Below are 18986 nucleotides of genomic sequence, written 5' to 3' on the forward strand. Positions count from 1 at the left end.
CCTCACTATCTGCAAGTCCTGCCAATTTTGTGTCGTTCGCAAACTTACTGATCACCCCAGTTACACCTTCTTCCAGATCGTTTATATAAATCACAAACAGCAGAGGTCCCAATACAGAGCCCTGCGGAACACCACTAGTCACAGGCCTCCAGCCGGAAAAAGACCCTTCCACTACCACCCTCTGTCTTCTGTGACCAAGCCAGTTCTCCATTCATCTAGCCACCCCCCCTTTATCCCATGAGATCCAACCTTTTCCACTAGCCTACCATGAGGGACTTTGTCAAACGCTTTACTAAAGTCCATATAGACGACATCCACGGCCCTTCCCTTGTCAACCATTCTGGTCACTTCTTCAAAAAACTCCACCAGGTTAGTGAGGCATGACCTCCCTCTCACAAAACCATGCTGACTATCGTTAATGAGTTTATTCCTTTCTAAATGCGCATACATCCTATCTCTAAGAATATTCTCCAACAACTTCCCCACCACGGACGTCAAGCTCACCGGCCTATAATTACCCGGATTATCCTTCCTACCCTTCTTAAATAACGGGACCACATTGGCTATCCTCCAATCCTCTGGGACCTCACCTGCGTCCAGTGACGAGACAAAGATTTGCGTCAGAGGCCCAGCGATTTCATCTCTTGTCTCCCTGAGCAGCCTTGGATAGATTCCATCAGGCCCTGGGGATTTGTCAGTCTTTATATTCTCTAACAAACCTAACACTTCCTCCCTTGTAATGGAGATTTTCTCCAACGATTCAACACTCCCCTCCGAGACACTCCCAGTCAACACATCCCTCTCCTTTGTGAATACCGACGCAAAGTATTCATTTAGGATCTCCCCTACTTCTTTGGGCTCCAAGCATAATTCCCCACTTTTGTCCCTGAGAGGTCCGATTTTTTCCCTGACAGCCCTTTTGTTCCTAATGTATGAATAAAATGCCTTGGAAAATTGGGCGGAGAGGTGGCAGATGGAGTTTAATCCGGATAAATGCGAAGTGATGCATTTTGGAAGAAATAATGTAGGGAGGAGTTATACAATAAATGGCAGAGTCATCAGGAGTATAGAAACACAGAGGGACCTCGGTGTGCAAGTCCACAAATCCTTGAAGGTGGCAACACAGGTGGAGAAGGTGGTGAAGAAGGCATATGGTATAACAAAGAACAAAGAACAAAGAACAAAGAACAATACAGCACAGGAACAGGCCCTTCGGCCCTCCAAGCCCGCGCCGCTCCCCGGTCCAGGATTGAATCCTGAATCCAGGATCCCCGCCCAATTTTCCAGCCTATCTACATACCAATATCCTATCCACCGAGCTGTCCCTCACAGCTATGATGCTTTGTTCATTACAACCTATTAACTTACCCCCACCCCCCCATTCCAGACCATGTGATCTCCAGGGAGAGGCGAAAACCCAGAGTGAAAAACCCCAGGGCCAATATGGGGAAAAAAAAAAAAATCTGGGAAATTCCTCTCCGACCCCCTGAGGCGATCGAAACGAGTCCAGGAGATCACAATGGCCCCGATCGGAAAATGCTTCCCAACCCTAGTCATTTCCACTTCCACGAACACCATATGAATTCCCTGCCCCCGAGACAGGTTCCCAACTATCCGCAGTCTCACTCTGTACTGGCACCAGCAAGATGATCGTAGAATGAAGCCTTGAAACGAGAAACCAGGAACAATTAGCCCGCGCCGCTCCCTGGTCCAAACTAGACCACTCTTTTGTATCCCTCCATTCCCACTCCGTTCATATAGCTGTCTAGATAAGTCTTAAACGTTCCCAGTGTGTCCGCCTCCACCACCTTGCCCGGCAACACATTCCAGGCCCCCACGACCCTCTGTGTGAAATATGTCCTTCTGATATCTGTGTTAAACCTCCCCCCCTTCACCTTGAACCTATGACCCCTCGTGAACGTCACCACCGACCCGGGGAAAAGCTTCCCAACGTTCACCCTATCTATGCCTTTCATAATTTTATACACCTCTATTAAGTCTCCCCTCATCCTCCGTCTTTCCAAGGAGAACAACCCCAGTTTCCCCAATCTCTCCTCATAACCAAGCCCCTCCATACCAGGCAACATCCTGGTAAACCTCCTCTGTACTCTCTCCAAAGCCTCCACGTCCTTCTGGTAGTGTGGCGACCAGAACTGGACGCAGTATTCCAAATGCGGCCGAACCAACGTTCTATACATCTGCAACATCAGACCCCAACTTTTATACTCTATGCCCCGTCCTATAAAGGCAAGCATGCCATATGCCTTCTTCACCACCTTCTCCACCTGTGACGTCACCTTCAAAGATCTGTGGACTTGCACACCCAGGTCCCTCTGCGTCTCTACACCCTTTATGGTTCTTCCATTTATCGTGTAGCTCCTCCCTACATTATTCCCACCAAAATGCATCACTTCGCATTTATCAGGATTGAACTCCATCTGCCATTTCCTTGCCCAAATTTCCAGCCTATCTATATCCTTCTGTAGCCTCTGACAATGTTCCTCACTATCCGCAAGTCCTGCCAGTTTTGTGTCGTCCGCAAACTTACTGATCACCCCAGTTACTCCTTCTTCCAGATCATTTATATAAATCACAAACAGCAGAGGTCCCAATACAGAGCCCTGCGGTACACCACTAGTCACAGGCTTCCAGCCGGAAAAAGACCCTTCCACTACCACCCTCTGTCTTCTATGACCAAGCCAGTTCTCCACCCATCTAGCCACCTCCCCCTTTATCCCATGGGATCCAACCTTTTTCACTAGCCTACCATGAGGGACTTTGTCAAACGCTTTACTAAAGTCCATATAGACAACATCCACGGCCCTTCCTTCGTCAACCATTTTGGTCACTTCTTCAAAAAACACCACCAGGTTCGTGAGGCATGACCTCCCTCTCACAAAACCATGTTGACTATCGTTAATGAGTTTATTCCTTTCTAAATGCGCATACATCCTATCTTTAAGAATCTTCTCCAACAACTTCCCCACCACGGACGTCAAGCTCACCGGCCTATAATTACCCGGGTTATCCTTCCTACCCTTCTTAAATAACGGGACCACATTAGCTATCCTCCAATCCTCTGGGACCTCACCTGTGTCCAGTGACGAGACAAAGATTTGCGTCAGAGGCCCAACGATTTCACCTCTCGTCTCCCTGAGCAGCCTTGGATAGATTCCATCAGGCCCTGGGGATTTGTCAGTCTTTATATTCTCTAACAAACCTAACACTTCCTCCTTTGTAATGGAGATTTTCTCCAACGGTTCAACACTCCCCTCCGAGACACTCCCAGTCAACACATCCCTCTCCTTAGTGAATACCGACGCAAAGTATTCATTTAGGATCTCCCCTACCTCTTTGGGCTCCAAGCATAAGTCCCCACTTTTGTCCCTGAGAGGTCCGATTTTTTCCCTTACAACCCTTTTGTTCCTAACGTATGAATAAAATGCCTTGGGATTCTCCTTAATCCTGTCCGCCAAGAACATTTCGTGACCCCTTTTTGCTCTTCTAATTCCCCGTTTGAGTATTTTCCTACTTTCATTATACTCCTCCAGAGCTCCCTCCGTTTTTAGCTGCTTGGACCTAACATACGCCTCTCTTTTCCTTTTGACCAGTCCCTCAATTTCCCTGGTTATCCACGGTTCTCTAATCCTACCCTTCCTATCCTTCTTTTTTACAGGCACATGCTTGTCCTGTAGCCCTAACAACCGTTCCTTAAAAGACTGCCACATACCAGATGTGGATTTACCCTCAAACAGCCTCTCCCAATCAAGAGCTGCCAATTTCTGCCTGATCCCAATAAAGTTAGCCTTCCCCCAATCCAACACCTTACCCTTGGGACACCACTCATCCTTTTCCATCACTATCCTAAAGCTAACAGAATTGTGGTCACTATTTGCCACATGTTCCCCGACCAAAACTTTGAAGACCTGACCGGGCTCATTCCCCAGCACCAGGTCCAGTATAGCCCCCTCTCTAGTTGGGCTGTCCACATATTGTTCCAACGAACCCTCCTGTACACATTTTACAAATGCCTCCCCATCCAGAGTCCCTGCCCTCAGCGATTTCCAGTCTATACCAGGGAAATTGAAGTCTCCCACTACAACAACCCTATATTTCCTGCACCTATCCAGTATCTCCTGACATATCCATTCTTCCACTTCCCTTGGGCTGTTGGGGGGCCTGTAGTACACCCCCAACATAGTGACTGCGCCTTTCCTGTTTCTAAGCTCCACCCAGAGTGACTCGCTACACGACTCCTCCGAATTGTCCTCCCTCTGCACCGCTGTAATATGCTCTCCAACCAATACCGCTACTCCCCCACCTCTTTTGGCCCCTCCTCTGTCTCGCCTAAAACACTTGTACCCTGGAATATTCAGCTGCCAGTCCTGTCCCTCTTTCAACCAAGTCTCCGTCACCGCAACCACATCCAAATTCCTCGTGCGCATTAAGGCCCCAAGTTCGTCTGTTTTACCTGCTACGCTCCTTGCATTGAAGTATAAGCACTCCAGACCCCCAGGCTCAGTGAGGTCGTCCTCCCCCAGAGTGCTCTTCTTCTTTGCCAGCCTTGTCCCAGCCCCAAGCTCGTCCCCAGCCACCACACTTATAGACCTAATAGTTTGATCCCCACCCCCCTGCCATACTAGTTTAAACCCCCCCGAACTGCATTAACAAAGCTCCCAGCCAGGATATTTGTGCCCTTCCAACTTAGTTGTGACCCCTCCCTCTTGTACAGGTGCCATCCTCTCCTGAAAACCTCCCATTGGTCTATGAAAATAAAGCCCTCCCTCCTGGACCAGTCCTTTAGCCAGGCATTCATTTGAACCAACTCCCTATTCTTATCTTCACTGGCACGAGGCATTGGGAGCAGCCCAGAGATGGCCACCCTAGTGACCCTACTTTTTAACCTATTTCCCAACTCCCTGAATTGCTCCCTTAGGACCCCCCTACTCTTCCTATCTACGTCATTTCCACCAATGTGTATAATGACATCCGTTTCTTTATCTTCCCCTTTTAAAATGCCTCCTATCCGCTCGGAGACATCCGTGACCCCAGCACCAGGTAGGCAGACTACCATCCTGGAGTCCCGTTCGCCCCCACAGAATCGCCTGTCTGTCCCTCTAACTGACGCATCCCCCACCACTATCGCTCTCCTAACCCCTCTCTTCCCTTTCCGGGCCACAGAGCCTGACTGTGTGCCAGTGACCTGGTCACTGTGTCTTACCCCTGGAGAGGCACACTCCTCCACACTATCTAAAACAATGTACCTGTTTTGGAGTGGGTCAACCACAGGTGACCCTTCTTCTAACTGTCCACTCCCCTCCCCTCTCACACCTGTCACCAAGCCCTTCCTATTTTGAGACACCTCTGGAGACCTCCCTTGTACTTTACCCTTCTGCCCTTTACTCCTCCTAACTGTGACCCACTTGCCTTTATGCTTGCCTTTATAGGACGGGGTATAGAGTATAAAAGCTGGAGTCTGATGATGCAGCTGTATAGAACGCTGGTTAGGCCACATTTGGAGTACTGCGTCCAGTTCTGGTCGCCGCACTACCAGAAGGACGTGGAGGTGTTAGAGAGAGTGCAGAGAAGGTTTACCAGGATGTTGCCTGGTATGGAAGGTCGTAGCTATGAGGAGAGATTGGGTAAACTGGGGTTGTTCTCCCTGGAAAGACGGAGAATGTGGGGAGATCTAATAGAGGTGTACAAGATTATGAAGGGGATAGCTAGGGTAAACGGTGGGAAGCTTTTTCCCAGATCAGAAGTGACGTTCACGAGGGGTCACGGGCTCAAGGTGAGAGGGGCGAAGTATAACTCAGATATCAGAGGGATGTTTTTTACACAGAGGGTTGTGGGGGCCTGGAATGCGCTGCCAAGTAGGGTGGTGGAGGCAGGCACACTGACATCGTTTAAGACTTACCTGGATAGTCACATGAGCAGCCTGGGAATGGAGGGATACAAACGATTGGTCTAGTTGGACCAAGGAGCGGCACAGGCTTGGAGGGCCGAAGGGCCTGTTTCCTGTGCTGTACTGTTCTTTGTTCTTTGTTCTTTGATTCTCCTTAATCCTGTCTGCCAAGGACATTTCGTGACCCCTTTTTGCCCTTCTAATTCCCCGTTTGAGTTCTTTCCTACTTTCTTTGTACTCCATGGGGTATGAAAGGGGTTCACCATCCATGGGGTACGAAAGGGGTTCACCATCTGACTTCCTGATTCAGGTGTATATAAGAGATTCAGTATTTGGGAGTGGGGTGCGTGATTCATTTTGGTAACAAGAATACAGAGGGGCAATATTAGATAAAGGAGTTGCAGCAGCAAAGAGACGTAAGTGTATATATGTATACCTCATTGAGAATGGCAGAGGACACTTTGTTAGTACTAAAGCACACAGTATCCGAGGCTTCATTAATAGAGACACAGAATATGACAGCGCAGAGGTTAGGTTGAACAAAGAACTGAGAACAAAGAAGATTACAGCACAGGAACAGGCCCTTCGGCCCTCCAAGCCTGCACCGACCATGCTGCCCGACTTAACTAAAACCCCCTACCCTCCCGGGGACCATATCCCTCTATTCCCATCCTATTCATGTATTTGTCGAGACGCCCCTTAAAAGTCACTACCATATCCGCTTCCACTACCTCCCCCGGCACCCACCACCCTCTGTGTAAAATATCTGCCTCGTACATCTCCTTTAAAGCTTGCCCCTCGCACCTTGAGGCTACCCTCTTGCTCTTTATATATGTATAAAAAGCCTTGGGATTTTCCTTAATCCTGCTGGCCAATGCTTTTTTGTGACTCCTTTTAGCCCTCCTTACTCCTTGCTTAAGTTTCTTTCTACTTTCCTTATATTCCACACTTGCTTCAAGTGTTCCCAGCCTCCTAACTTTGACAAATGCTTTCTTTTTCTCTTTGACGAGGCTCACACTATCTCTCCTTATCCAAGGTTCCCAAAACTTGCCATACTTATCCGTCATCCTTACAGGAATGTGCCGGTCCTGAATCCCTATCAACTTAACTTGAAAGCCTCCCACATGCCAGATGTTGATTTGCACTTGGTTAAGATACTAGTTTGGCCTCAGCTTAAATATTGTGGCCGGTTCTGGGCACGTCAGCTTAGGAAGAATGTGAAGGTATGGGAGAGAGTGCAGAAAAGATTCATGAGAATGGTTCCAGGAACGAAGAACTTCAGTTATGAAGATACACTGGGGAAGCTAGGAATGTTTTCCTCGGAGAAGAAGGCAAAGAGAAGATTAGATAGAGGTGTTCAAAATCATTAGGAGTCTGGACAGAGTGTATTGGGAGAAACTATTACAACACTTGAAAGGATTAAGAACGAGTGGGAAAAGAAGCAAAAGCAATGTGAGAAAAACCTCCTTCGTGCAACAAATGGCTAATGTCTAGAATGCACTGATTTGATTTGATTTGATTTATTATTGTCACACGTATTAGTATACAGTGAAAACTATTATTTCTTGCACACTATACAAAGCATACCATTCATAGGGAAGGAAACGAGAGAGTGCAGAATGTAGTGTTACAGTCACAGCTAGGGTGTAGAGAAAGATCAACTCAGTGCAAGGTACGACCATTCAAAAGTCTGACAGCAGCAGGGAAGAAACTGTTCTTGAGTCAGTTGGTACTTGACCTCAGACTCTTGTATCTTTTTCCCGATGGAAGAAGGTGGAAGAGAGAATGTCCGGGGTACGTGGGGTCCTTAATTATGCTGGCCGCTTTTCCGAGGCAGTGGGAAGTGTAGACAGTGCCAATGGATTGTGGTTGAGACAACTTCAATCAAAGCATTCAAAAGGGAATTACACAGTTATTTGAAAAGGAAGAATGTGTGGGTTTACGGGAAGAGGGCAGGAGAATGGCACTAAGTGAATTGATCATTCAGACAGCTGACTGGATTGGCCAAGCAACCTCCTTCTGCATTGTAACAATTCTGATTCTGCAAGGGATTCAGTCTCTGAGTTCCTGATATAGGGGACATGAAAGGGGTTCAGTATTTGGGTTCCTGATCCAGGGGGTGTTTGAGAGGTCCGATATTTAGCATTCCTGATATAGGGGTGGGTAATTGTTCAGAATGACTCTGATATTTCTTCACCCGACTGATCCTTATATATAATGGCAAGGTTGAGAAAACTGATTCTCCAACACAAAGCCCTTTAACATCATTCTTGTCATTGCAACAGTTCAGTGACATTCTCCCGACCTCAGTGCCTGTCAAAGTCTTATGTTGCTTTCAAGATATCAAGAAAGACATTTATTGGCACAGCCCACACATTCCTTACCACCTAGTGATTGGTCTAGGATGAGAAAAGTTTGTTTAATTCAAGAATCCAATTCACGCCGAAATCTTGCAAAATACTTCTAATATGGTCTCCACTTCACTCATTCATCTCCCAAGGGAAGATTCCATCAATCCACTTCTGACCCCCAAAATGATTCAGCAAAACATCAGATCATCCATCCATTTCCATTCAGGGTATTTCAGAAATCAACTAATAATCAATATACAAGACAGATAGGAACTGAAGGAATCTATACACACCCAATGAGGCAGGTTCAAAAGAATACGTTTCCTGTAGTTCTGAAGACAGGACTGTGCAGACTCCATTCAGATTTTCAGTGTTCCTACTAAGCCGCTTCCGATGTTGCCGACACAGCTGTAATATTATGTTTGTTAGGTCTCATTGTCAATCTTTTACAAAGTCACAATACAACCTATTCTATAACAACGTACAAAAAATGGGAACAGTAAGGGACAGAGGATGTGAACATTATTTAACACTAGGGAATCGTACAATAGTAGGGAAAATTAATAATGGGATAAACTTGAAGGCTTTGTATCTGAATGCACATAGTGCTCAGAATAAAATTAGTAAGTTAACAGCGCAAATGGAGACAAAGGGGTATGATTTGGTGGTGATTGCCAAGACATGTTTACAAGAAGACCAGGTTTGTGAGTCTAATATCCAAGGGTATTCAGTGTTTCGGAAGGATAGACAGAATTCCTGTCATTGCAACATGTCTATGATTCTATGAAATTGAAAGTTAGGTGTTGTAGCTTGGTTAGTAGGAGGAGGGATCAGTGCTGTAGTGAGAAATTATATTGTCGCTCAGAGGCACCTGCCACAACCCAAGGTTTACCGGCTGGCCTACGTGCAGATGAGCGAGGACAAGTGTCAGCAAAGACCTTGCTTGTCCAGGGTCATGGTGGCTCACTTATGCAACCTTCAGCAAGAGTTGGCGCCACAGGGACTTGGAGGGCATCCGCTGCCTGTGGCTTTGAAAGATACAGCTGCATCTAAATATTTACACAACTAGCTCCTTTCAGGGCTCCACAGATCACCTTTGCAGCATCTTGCAGGTCTCCACAAACACTTCACAAGGGCTCTTTTTTTTTTACTTGTTCATGGTGTATCTCCAGTAGCGGTGGAAGCAGCCTGCCCTCTGTCATGCCTTGTTTTCTGTGATGACCTTGCTGTGTGTCTTCTGGATGGCCGAGACATGGAGGGCCTAGGCCTGCTTTTGGGGTCCTGCTTATGGCAGTGGCACCCTCCTCAGCATTGGAGTTGGAGTTGAATCGGACACAAGAAGAGCGGATTCAGATGGGCTGGACACTCCCTGCGTCACCATTAGCTATGAGGAGAGATTGGGTAGACTGGGGTTGTTCTCCTTGGAAAGACGGAGAATGAGGGGAGATCTAATTGAGGTATACAAGATTATGAAGGGTATAGATAGGGTGAACAGTGGGAAGCTTTTTCCCAGGTCGGAGGTGACGATCACGAGGGGTCACGGGCTCAAGCTGAGAGGGGCGAAGTATAACTCAGACATCAGAGGGACGTTTTTTACACAGAGGGTGGTGGGGGCCTGGAATGCGCTGCCAAGTAGGGTGGTGGAGGCAGGCACGCTGACATCGTTTAAGACTTACCTGGATAGTCACATGAGCAGCCTGGGAATGGAGGGATACAAACGATTGGTCTAGTTGGACCAAGGAGCGGCACAGGCTTGGAGGGCCGAAGGGCCTGTTTCCTGTGCTGTACTGTTCTTTGTTCTTTGGGTGAATGGCGCTGGGCTGTGCACCAGCTTCTCTGCCTCCCTATATGTGCCCGAGGGCCCCTAGCTTCCTCTTTGGGATAGAGGGGCAGCTGGAGTCTCCACTGCGGCCACCACCCGCACTGTGTTGGCCTGGATGCCTCAGAGTGCTGACGCTATCTTGCCGGACAGAAGGTGGTAGGATTCCTTCGTACTGTCTTTCAATCCGAGGGGTATAGCTGACAATCCTGCCTGATGTTCCCAGCTTTGCCTTTGGAGCTCCAGTAACTGAGACATGACTGAGTCCAGAGGCACGTCATCTGACTCAGCCTCAGGAGATTCCTAACCCCACTTCAAATAAGTCATCTAAGATGGTCTCGGAGGTGGACTCTTGGACATGGCTGTTGGAAATCTTGATGTTTCTGAAAGCGAAGGGAGATTTCATTTCATTTCATTTAGTTTTGACAAAAGGTCACCTGGACTCGAAACGTCAGCTTTTTTCTCTCCTTACAGATGCTGAGATTTTCCAGCATTTTCTGGAAATGGGCGGAGGGAGATTTCATTACTGCATGGGAGGAACGTTCAAATAGAGGAGAGATGACTCACATTAGTTTGGTGCAATGGATGATGGTGTTCTTGACCCTCATTTGATTTATTGGTGCCCACTTCACCCTTGGCGCAGGAACGGTCAGGTCCTGCCTGGCTAGCCAAAGGGCTCTCTCTTCAAAATCAGCGAGGACTTTCAACTCTGGCATCTCTTCGCACATCTGGGATCTTTCTCCCGTATTATGAGCCAACTTGTTCTGCATAACAGTAAGCAGGATGTGTGCCTGGGCAGGTGATAAAGATGCCTGGCATGTGTGGATGGTGAGTGGAAGCAGCGAGGTGATGAGGATACAACTCACAAGGGAGATGAAGACTGTGTGAGGGAAAGAGTGGTGGTGAGCTGTCAGTGAGTGAACTCCCTGTAAATGTGCGATCAGTGGATGAGTGTGAAAGTTGAGAGTGAAGGGAAGAGTGACTCACCCTGACAGAACGGAGATCATTCATCTTTTTACAACACTGCTGCCTGTCCTCCTTTGCAGGGAGTTGGTGCTAACTACTACTGCCACCACCTGCCATGCTGGGTTGGTGTCCTGATTCGCTGGTGTGTGGGTACGAGACGTCACGTTGTGCCTCCATGGCATTCAGCAGTCTGGTGAGGGAGACCTCTGAGAAACTAGGGGAGACTTCTTTGTAGCCATCCTCTGTGTTGCACCATAAAGTATCTGGGGATTGCTGGGGTGGCCTTTAATGGAGCCACCTGTTGATTGAAGCACCCAGCTGATGATGAGGCAGGCGAATCAGAGGGTTGAACCCCCTGGAGAATTTTCTTCAAGATTAACTAAGAATAGGGCATGTAAATCCACCATCGCCACAGATGGGAATAAATGCTGCTTTTTTCCATTTGCTCCCGCACTCTGCCAAATTCTGGGAAAATTCCACCCTACATTTCAGTTTCATATCACCCGCAAGCTTTAAAATTATCCACTGCATAATCAAGGCCATGACATTAATATGTTTGCCAAAATCTTGCTGCCATTTACGCTGGCAGGGTCTTACAGTCCTCACAGGACTGTGCCCCCACAGCAGGTTTCCCAGCGGCAAGTGGTGCACTCAACGGGAAATCGTGTTGACAATGGAGGAACATCAAATCTCACCATCAGCAAGTGGCCTTCTGGCACCGCAAAACACACAGTGGAGGAGGGAAGAAAGTCATCAGAAAGAGAAGTGGTTCTAATACCAACATCTGGGAAACACCACTGTATACGCTTCCCCAGTCTAAAAAAGCTATTCGCCAGTCCTATGAACTCAAAACATTAATTCAGTTTCTCTCTCCACAGATGCTGCCGGACTGTTGAGTTCATCCAGCATTTCCTGTTTTTATTCATCATTACATACTGCTTTCTGGGCAGAATTTTTCCATCCTGCCCATCATGGGAATCGGAGTGGGTGGGGGTGGACCATGCAAAGGTCCATTGACCTCAGGCTGGAATTTCCGGCTTTGGGGCGAGCATAGCCGGAAAATCCCACCTGCTGTCTCCTCGCCAACTTTGTATCCATTCTACCATAGTCCCTTTAGTCCCATTGGCATTAATGTTGTTAACAAGCATATTATGTAGCACTTCATCATTTACCAAGAATTGCGAATGTGATAAGCTGATAGCCATTGCAAAACCCGGCCGGATGCGAGATTTCTCAGCTTCTGAAAAACACAAAACAAGAGACTGTCATTTCACTCACTGACCTTACACAAAAGAGTTGGACATTATTATATCCTTCCTATGCTGTTCATTGGTTATTTTATTGTTGTTTATCTTGAAGTTTGTCATATGTTAGTGAAACCAGAAAACAAATGCAAAAGCATATTGCCTTGGGCTTTATAGCTCCAGAGGAGTTTTCTTGCTGCGGTTCACCAAAAGTATCATGAGCAAAAGTAACCCTCAAACATCAAATTGAATCCTCTAACAGTTAAACCAGTCTGTCAGATCTGAAACAGTCTAAGGTCAGAGCCCAAAATTTCTCACAGATATTGAAGAGGCATCAACAGTGAATTATGCCAGAATCCTAGTTTGTTAATGGGTCAGTTAGTAAGAACTGACCATGCTTTTGTGAGAAGGTGCCAACAAATTTCATCCATCCATGGTACAGAACTATACTGGTCAAAGTCACAAAAGACACAAGGCCTATTCTAGCCTGTCTCCTCTGACGTCCATCTCTGGAGCAGTGAGCTTTCATAATTTTGTTGATAATTAATAAATCTAGAATTGAAAGTTTGTCTCAGTTATATTGAGCACGAAACTAGCATCAATTGTCACAAAAAACCCATCAGATTCAATAATGTCCTTTAAGGAAGGAAATCTGCTGTCCTTGCCTCGTCTGGCCTACGTGTGACTCCAGACCTACACAATGTGGTTAACTCTTCACTGCCCTCTGAAATAGCCTGGCATATGACTGCGTTTAAGGGCAATTAGGGAATTCATATGTTCCTGCAACCTGGCCAATTACCATCCCATCAGACTACTCTCAATCATCAATAAAGTGATGGAATGGGTCATCAACATTGCTATCAAGTGCCATTTACTCAGCGATAACCTGCTCAATGATGCCCAGTTTGGATTCCACTAGGGTCACTCAGCTCCTGACCTCAGTAAGCCTTGGTTCAAACATGGACAAAAGCGCTGAAATCCAGAGGTGAGGTGAGAGTGACAATCTTTGATATCAAGGACTGGCATTCGCCTCTGTGGCGATGGTGGATTTTCATGCCCTGTTTTTAGCTAATCTGGAAGAAAATTCTCCAGGGGGTTCATGCTTCTGATTTGCCTGCCCTGTCATCAGCTGGGTACTTCAATCAACAATTCGCTTGAGTCTGGTATCATGGGCAGCATAGTGGCACAGAGGTTATCACTGCTACCTCACAGTGCCAGGAACCCAAGGGCGGAGTTTTACCAGAAAAATTCTAATGCAGAGTTAGCGTGAAAATTGGAGTTTCAGATCTGTTGGTTGGGCGAGTTCAAAATCACAATTTTATGCACTTAGACAACAAAAAAATGGCCCAGACCATTTGCAGCCATTAGATGGAGTGGACGGGGCTTAAATCTCCAGCCAGCCTGATGTAGCAGCAGAGGGAACTATTGCGCACTTGCAGATCTCTGTGGCTGCATATGCGCAATTGCAACAGCAGAGAGTTGACAGGTCTGAGAGAGAGAGAGACCTGTCAGGCCTCTGCTGCTGCAGCCACCATCGGTCTAGCCATGCCCCAAGCGATCATGGAGGCCAGTGGCCAAATGTGAGCCCCACATTGCCTGGAAATATCACCCAAGCCCCCACCCCAGCCCCACCGATCGCAATGCAAAGTGTGCAGCGGGCCCCCTCTCTTCCTCCCTACCCGATTGGCGTGTCCCGGCCTGGCTCCACCTCTTCAGGCCCTGTCCCCTTTGGGCCTGTCCCCTTCAGGCCACAGCACCACAGGCCCTGTCCCCTGGCACTTCCAGTTGGCAGTGCCAGGGTGCCAGGCTGACACTGCCAGGCTGGCACTGGGCAACGGCACCCCCCTTGCCCTTGATCTCCCTGGAGGGCGTCAATGGCCTCCAGGGAGGGCGTCAATGGCCTCCGAGCAGCGGCTTGATGACCTTAGTCTAGTCAGGGAGAATGAGAGACAAATAGACATGAGTTATAGGCAAGAAGTTACACCAGGGCCTCAGGGGGAAGACACGTGGGTCACAGTTAGGAGGAGTAAAGGTCAGAAGGGTAACGTACCAGAGAGTATTCCAGTGGCTGTTTCTCATAATAGGAAGGGCTCGGCGACAGGTGTGAGAGGGGAGGGGAGTGAGCAATTAGTGGTGGGGTCACCTGTGGTTGTCCCCCTCCAAAACAAGTATATTATTTTGGATAGTGTGGAGGAGGATGACTCCCCAGGGGTAAGCCACAGTGACCAGGTCACTGGCACACAGTCAGGCTCTGTGGCCCGGAAAGGAAAGAGAGGGATTAGGAGAGCTATAGTGGTGGGGGATGCGTCGGTTAGAGGCACGGACAGGCGATTCTGTGGGTGCGAACAGGACTCCAGGATGGTAGTCTGCCTACCTGGTGCTGGGGTACTGGATGTCTCCGAGCGGATAGGAGGCATATGAAAAGGGGAGGATAAAGAAACGGATGTCATTGTACACATTGGTGCAAATGACGTAGATAGGAAGAGCAGGGGGATCCTACAAGAGGATTCAGGGAGTTGGGAAATAGGCTAAAAAGTAGGGCCTCCAGGGTGGCAATCTCTGGGCTGCTCCCAATGCCTCGTGCCAGTGAGGCTAAGAATAGGGAGTTAGTACAATTGAATGCTTGGCTAAAGGACTGGTCCAGGAGGGAGGGCTTCATATTCCTGGATCACTAGGAAGTTTTCAACAGAGGAGGGCACCTGTACAAGAAGGACGGGTCACAACTAAATTGGAAGGGCACGAATACCCTGGGTGCGAGTTTTGCTAGTGCAGTTCGGGTGGGTTTAAACTAATATGGCAGGAGGGGGTGGGGATCAAAAAATTAGGTCTACAAGTGTAGAGGCTGGGGACGAGCTTGGGGCCAGGACAGGGCTGGCAAAGAAGAAGAGCACTCTGGGGAGGATGACCTCACTGGGCCTGGAGGTCTGGAGTGCATCTACTTCAATGCACGGAGCGTAGCAGGTAAGGCAGATGAGCTTAGGGCCTTAATGCTTACGAGGAATTTGGATGTGGTTGCGGTGACAGAGACTTGGTTGAAAGAGGGACAGGACTGGCAACTGAATATTCCGGGGTACAAGTGTTTTAGGTGAGACAGAGGAGGGGCCAAAAGAGGTGGGGGAGTAGCAGTATTAGTTAGAGAGCATATTACAGCGGTGCAGAGGGAGGACAATTCAGAGGGGTCATGTAACAAGTCACTGTGGGTGGAGCTCAGAAACAGGAAGGACGCAGTCACTATGTTGGGGGTATACTACAGACCCCCCAACAGCCCAAGGGAAGTGGAAGAACGGATATGTCAGGAGATAATGGATAGGTGCAGGAAAAATAGGGTTGTTGTCGTGGGAGACTTCAATTTCCCTGGTATAGACTGGAAATCGCGTAGGGCTGGGAGTCTGAATGGGGAGGAATTTGTAAAATGCATACAGGAAGGTTCTTTGGAACAATATGTAGATAGCCCGACTAGAGAGGGGGCTATACTGGACCTAGTACTGGGGAATGAGCCCGGTCAGGTCTTCAAAGTTTCGGTAAGGGAACATGTGGCAAATACTGACCACAATTCTGTTAGCTTGAGGATAGTGATGGAAAAGGATGAGTGGTGTCCCAAGGGTAAGGTGTTGCATTGGGGGAAGGTTAACTTTAGTGGGATTAGGCAGAAATTGGCAGCTGTTGATTGGGAGAGGCTGTTTGAGGGTAAATCCACATCTGACATGTGGGAGTCTTTTAAGGAACAGTTGTTAGGGCTGCAGGATAGGCATGTGCTATAAAAACGAAGGATAGGAAGGGTAGGATTCGAGAACCATGGATAACCAGGGAAATTGAGGGATCGGTCAAAAAGAAAAGAGAGGCGTACATTAGGTCCAGGCAGCTAAAAACGGAGGGAGCTCTGGAGGAATACAAAGAAAGTAGGAAAGAACTCAAACGAGGAATTAGAAGGGCAAAAAGGGGTCACGAAATGTCCTTGGCAGACAAGATTAAGGAGAATCCCAAGGCATTTTATTCATACGTTAGGAACAAAAGGGTTGTCAGGGAAAAAATCGGACCTCTCAGGGACAAAAGTGGGGAATTATGCTTGGAACCCAAAGAAGTAGGGGAGATCCTAAATGAATACTTTGCGTCGGTATTCATAAAGGAGAGGGATGTGTTGACTGGGAGTGTCTCGGAGGGGAGTGTTGACCTGTTAGCGAAAATCTCCATTACAAGGGAGGCAGTGTTAGGTTTTTTAGGGAATATAAAGACTGACAAATCCCCAGGGCCTAATGGAATCTATCCAAGGCTCCTCAGGGAGATGAGAGATGAAATTGCTGGACCTCTGACACAAATCTTTGTCTCGTCACTGGACACAGGTGAGGTCCCAGAGGATTGGAGGATAGCTAATGTGGTCCCGTTATTTAAGAAGGGTAGGAAGGATAACCTGGGAAATTATAGGCCGGTGAGCTTGACGTCCGTGGTAGGGAAGTTGTTGGAGAGGATTCTTAGAGATAGGATGTATGCGCATTTAGAAAGGAATAAACTCATTAACGATAGTCAGCATGGTTTTGTGAGAGGGAGGTCATGCCTCACTAACCTGGTGGAGTTCTTTGAAGAATTGACTAGAATGGTTGACGAGGGAAGGGTCATGGATGTCGTCCATATGGACTTTAGTAAAGCGTTTGCCAAAGTCCCTCATGGTCGGTTGGTGCAAAAGGTTGGATCTCATGGGATAAAGGGGGAGGTGGCTAGATGGGTGGAGAACTGGCTTGGTCACAGAAGACAGAGGATGGTAGTGGAAGGGTCTTTTTCCGGCTGGAGGCCTGCGACTAGTGGTGTTCCGCAGGGCTCTGTATTGGGACCTCTGCTGTTTGTGATTTATATAAACGAGCTGGAAGAAGGTGTAACTGGGGTGATCAGTAAGTTTGCGGACGACACGAAAATGGCTGGACTTGCAGATAGTGAGGAACATTGTCAGAGGCTACAGAAGGATATAGATAGGCTGGAAATTTGGGCAAAGAAATGGCAGATGGAGTTCAATCCAGATCAATGCGAAGTGATGCATTTTGGTAGAACTAACATAGTGGGGAGCTATATGATAAATGGCAGAACCATAAAGGGTGTAGATACGCAGAGGGACCTGGGTGTGCAAGTCCACAGATCCTTGAAGGTGACGTCACAGGTGGAGAATGTAGTGAAGAAGGCATATGGCATGCTTGCCTTTATAGGATGGGGCATAAAGTATAAAAGTTGGGGTCTGATGTTGCAGTTGTATAGAACGTTGGTTCGGCCGCATTTGGAAAACTGCGCCCAGTTCTGGTCGCCACACTACCAGAAGGACGTGGAGGCTTTAGAGAGAGTGCAGAGGAGGTTTACCAGCATGTTGCCTGGTATGGAAGGGCTTAGTTATGAGGTGAGATTGGGTAAACTGGGGTTGTTCTCACTGGAAAGACGGAGGATGAGGGGTGACTTAATAGAGGTGTATAAAATTATGAAAGGCATAGATAGGGTGAACGGTGGGAAGCTTTTTCCCAGGTCGGTGGTGACGTTCACGAGGGGTCATAGATTCAAGGTGAGGGGGGGGAGCTTTAACACGGATATCAGAAGGACGTATTTTACACAGAGAGTGGTGGGGGCCTGGAATGCGCTGCCGGGCAAGGTGGTGGAGGCGGACACACTGGGAACGTTTAAGACTTATCTCGATAGCCACATGAACAGAGTGGGAATGGAGGGATACAAAAGAATGGTCTAGTTTGGACCAGGGAGCGGTGCGGGCTTGGAGGGCCAAAGGGCCTGTTCCTGTGCTGTATTGTTCTTTGTTCTTTTGGTTCTACTGGTGAGACCATCATGACTGGTCCCCATTCGTGTTTTCCTCGCCAGAGAGAACCTCTCCCGGCGAGGCCGCAAAGGCAAGTGTGCCCGGACGATTATGTTTCGGGTTCATTAAACCAAAACAGAATTTTAAAACAATTTAAATAAATTATTCAGCTTCTTGCTGGAAATGGGTGGGAGGCTGAATGCGTTGGATATCCAGTGCTGGTAAGATCGCGAGAGGCAAAATATAGGGCGCGAACCTGATTTCTTCTCTCTCACACGATTTTATCAGCTCGCTCCACCCATCAATGGACCGAGCGAGCCAGTAAAAAGGTTCGAGTGCAGCCTTGGGTGACTATGTGTGGAGTTTGCACATTCTCCTAATGTCTGTATGGGTTTCCTCCAGGCGCTCCGGTTTCCTCTCACAGTCTAAAGGTGGGCAGATTAGGTGCAGGGCATATTGAATCACCCCTTAGTGTCCCAAGGTGTATATGTTAAATGGATTAGCCATGGTAAATGTGTGGATTTACAGAGATAGGGAGGGGAGAGGCCCTGGGTATGACACTCTGTCAGAGAGTTAGTACAGATGCAATGGGCCAAACCAGGGATTTGATGATGCTATGAAGGTGTTCTTTCAGAGAGTTGTGCAGACTCGATGGGCCAAATGGCCTCCTTCTGCACTTTAGGGGTTCTAAGGGGCCTGAGAAAACTGGAATCAATGGAAATTGGGGAAATCCTTCCCATGGTTAGAGTCACACCTTGCATAAAGGAAGTTGTGGTGGTTGGATATCAATCATCTCAGCTCCAGGAAATCAGTTCAGGATGGTGTCCTAGGCCCAACCACCTACAGTGAAGCAGTCCGTGCCCAAAAGCTTGGACAATATCCAGGCTTGGGCTGACAAGTACCAGGCAATGACCATCTC

The 18986-nt window shown here is 47.9% G+C and overlaps 1 protein-coding gene across 2 annotated transcripts in view; it reads right to left on the minus strand.

The window, feature by feature from the left end:
• The window catches only part of LOC144501157 (integrin alpha-E-like), a 377113-nt gene that overhangs the window by 294126 nt on the left and 64001 nt on the right, over positions 1 to 18986 (minus strand). For both annotated transcript variants that reach the window (XM_078224555.1, XM_078224556.1), the window contains 2 exons: positions 12214 to 12281; positions 8550 to 8664 (listed from right to left, as the gene is read on the minus strand). In XM_078224555.1, the coding sequence (XP_078080681.1) occupies positions 8550 to 8664; positions 12214 to 12281 (183 nt within the window). The remainder of the gene's footprint in view (positions 1 to 8549; positions 8665 to 12213; positions 12282 to 18986) is intronic.

This window comes from Mustelus asterias, chromosome 12 (genome assembly GCF_964213995.1).
Source record: "Mustelus asterias chromosome 12, sMusAst1.hap1.1, whole genome shotgun sequence".
Classification (NCBI taxonomy): Eukaryota; Metazoa; Chordata; class Chondrichthyes; order Carcharhiniformes; family Triakidae; genus Mustelus; species Mustelus asterias.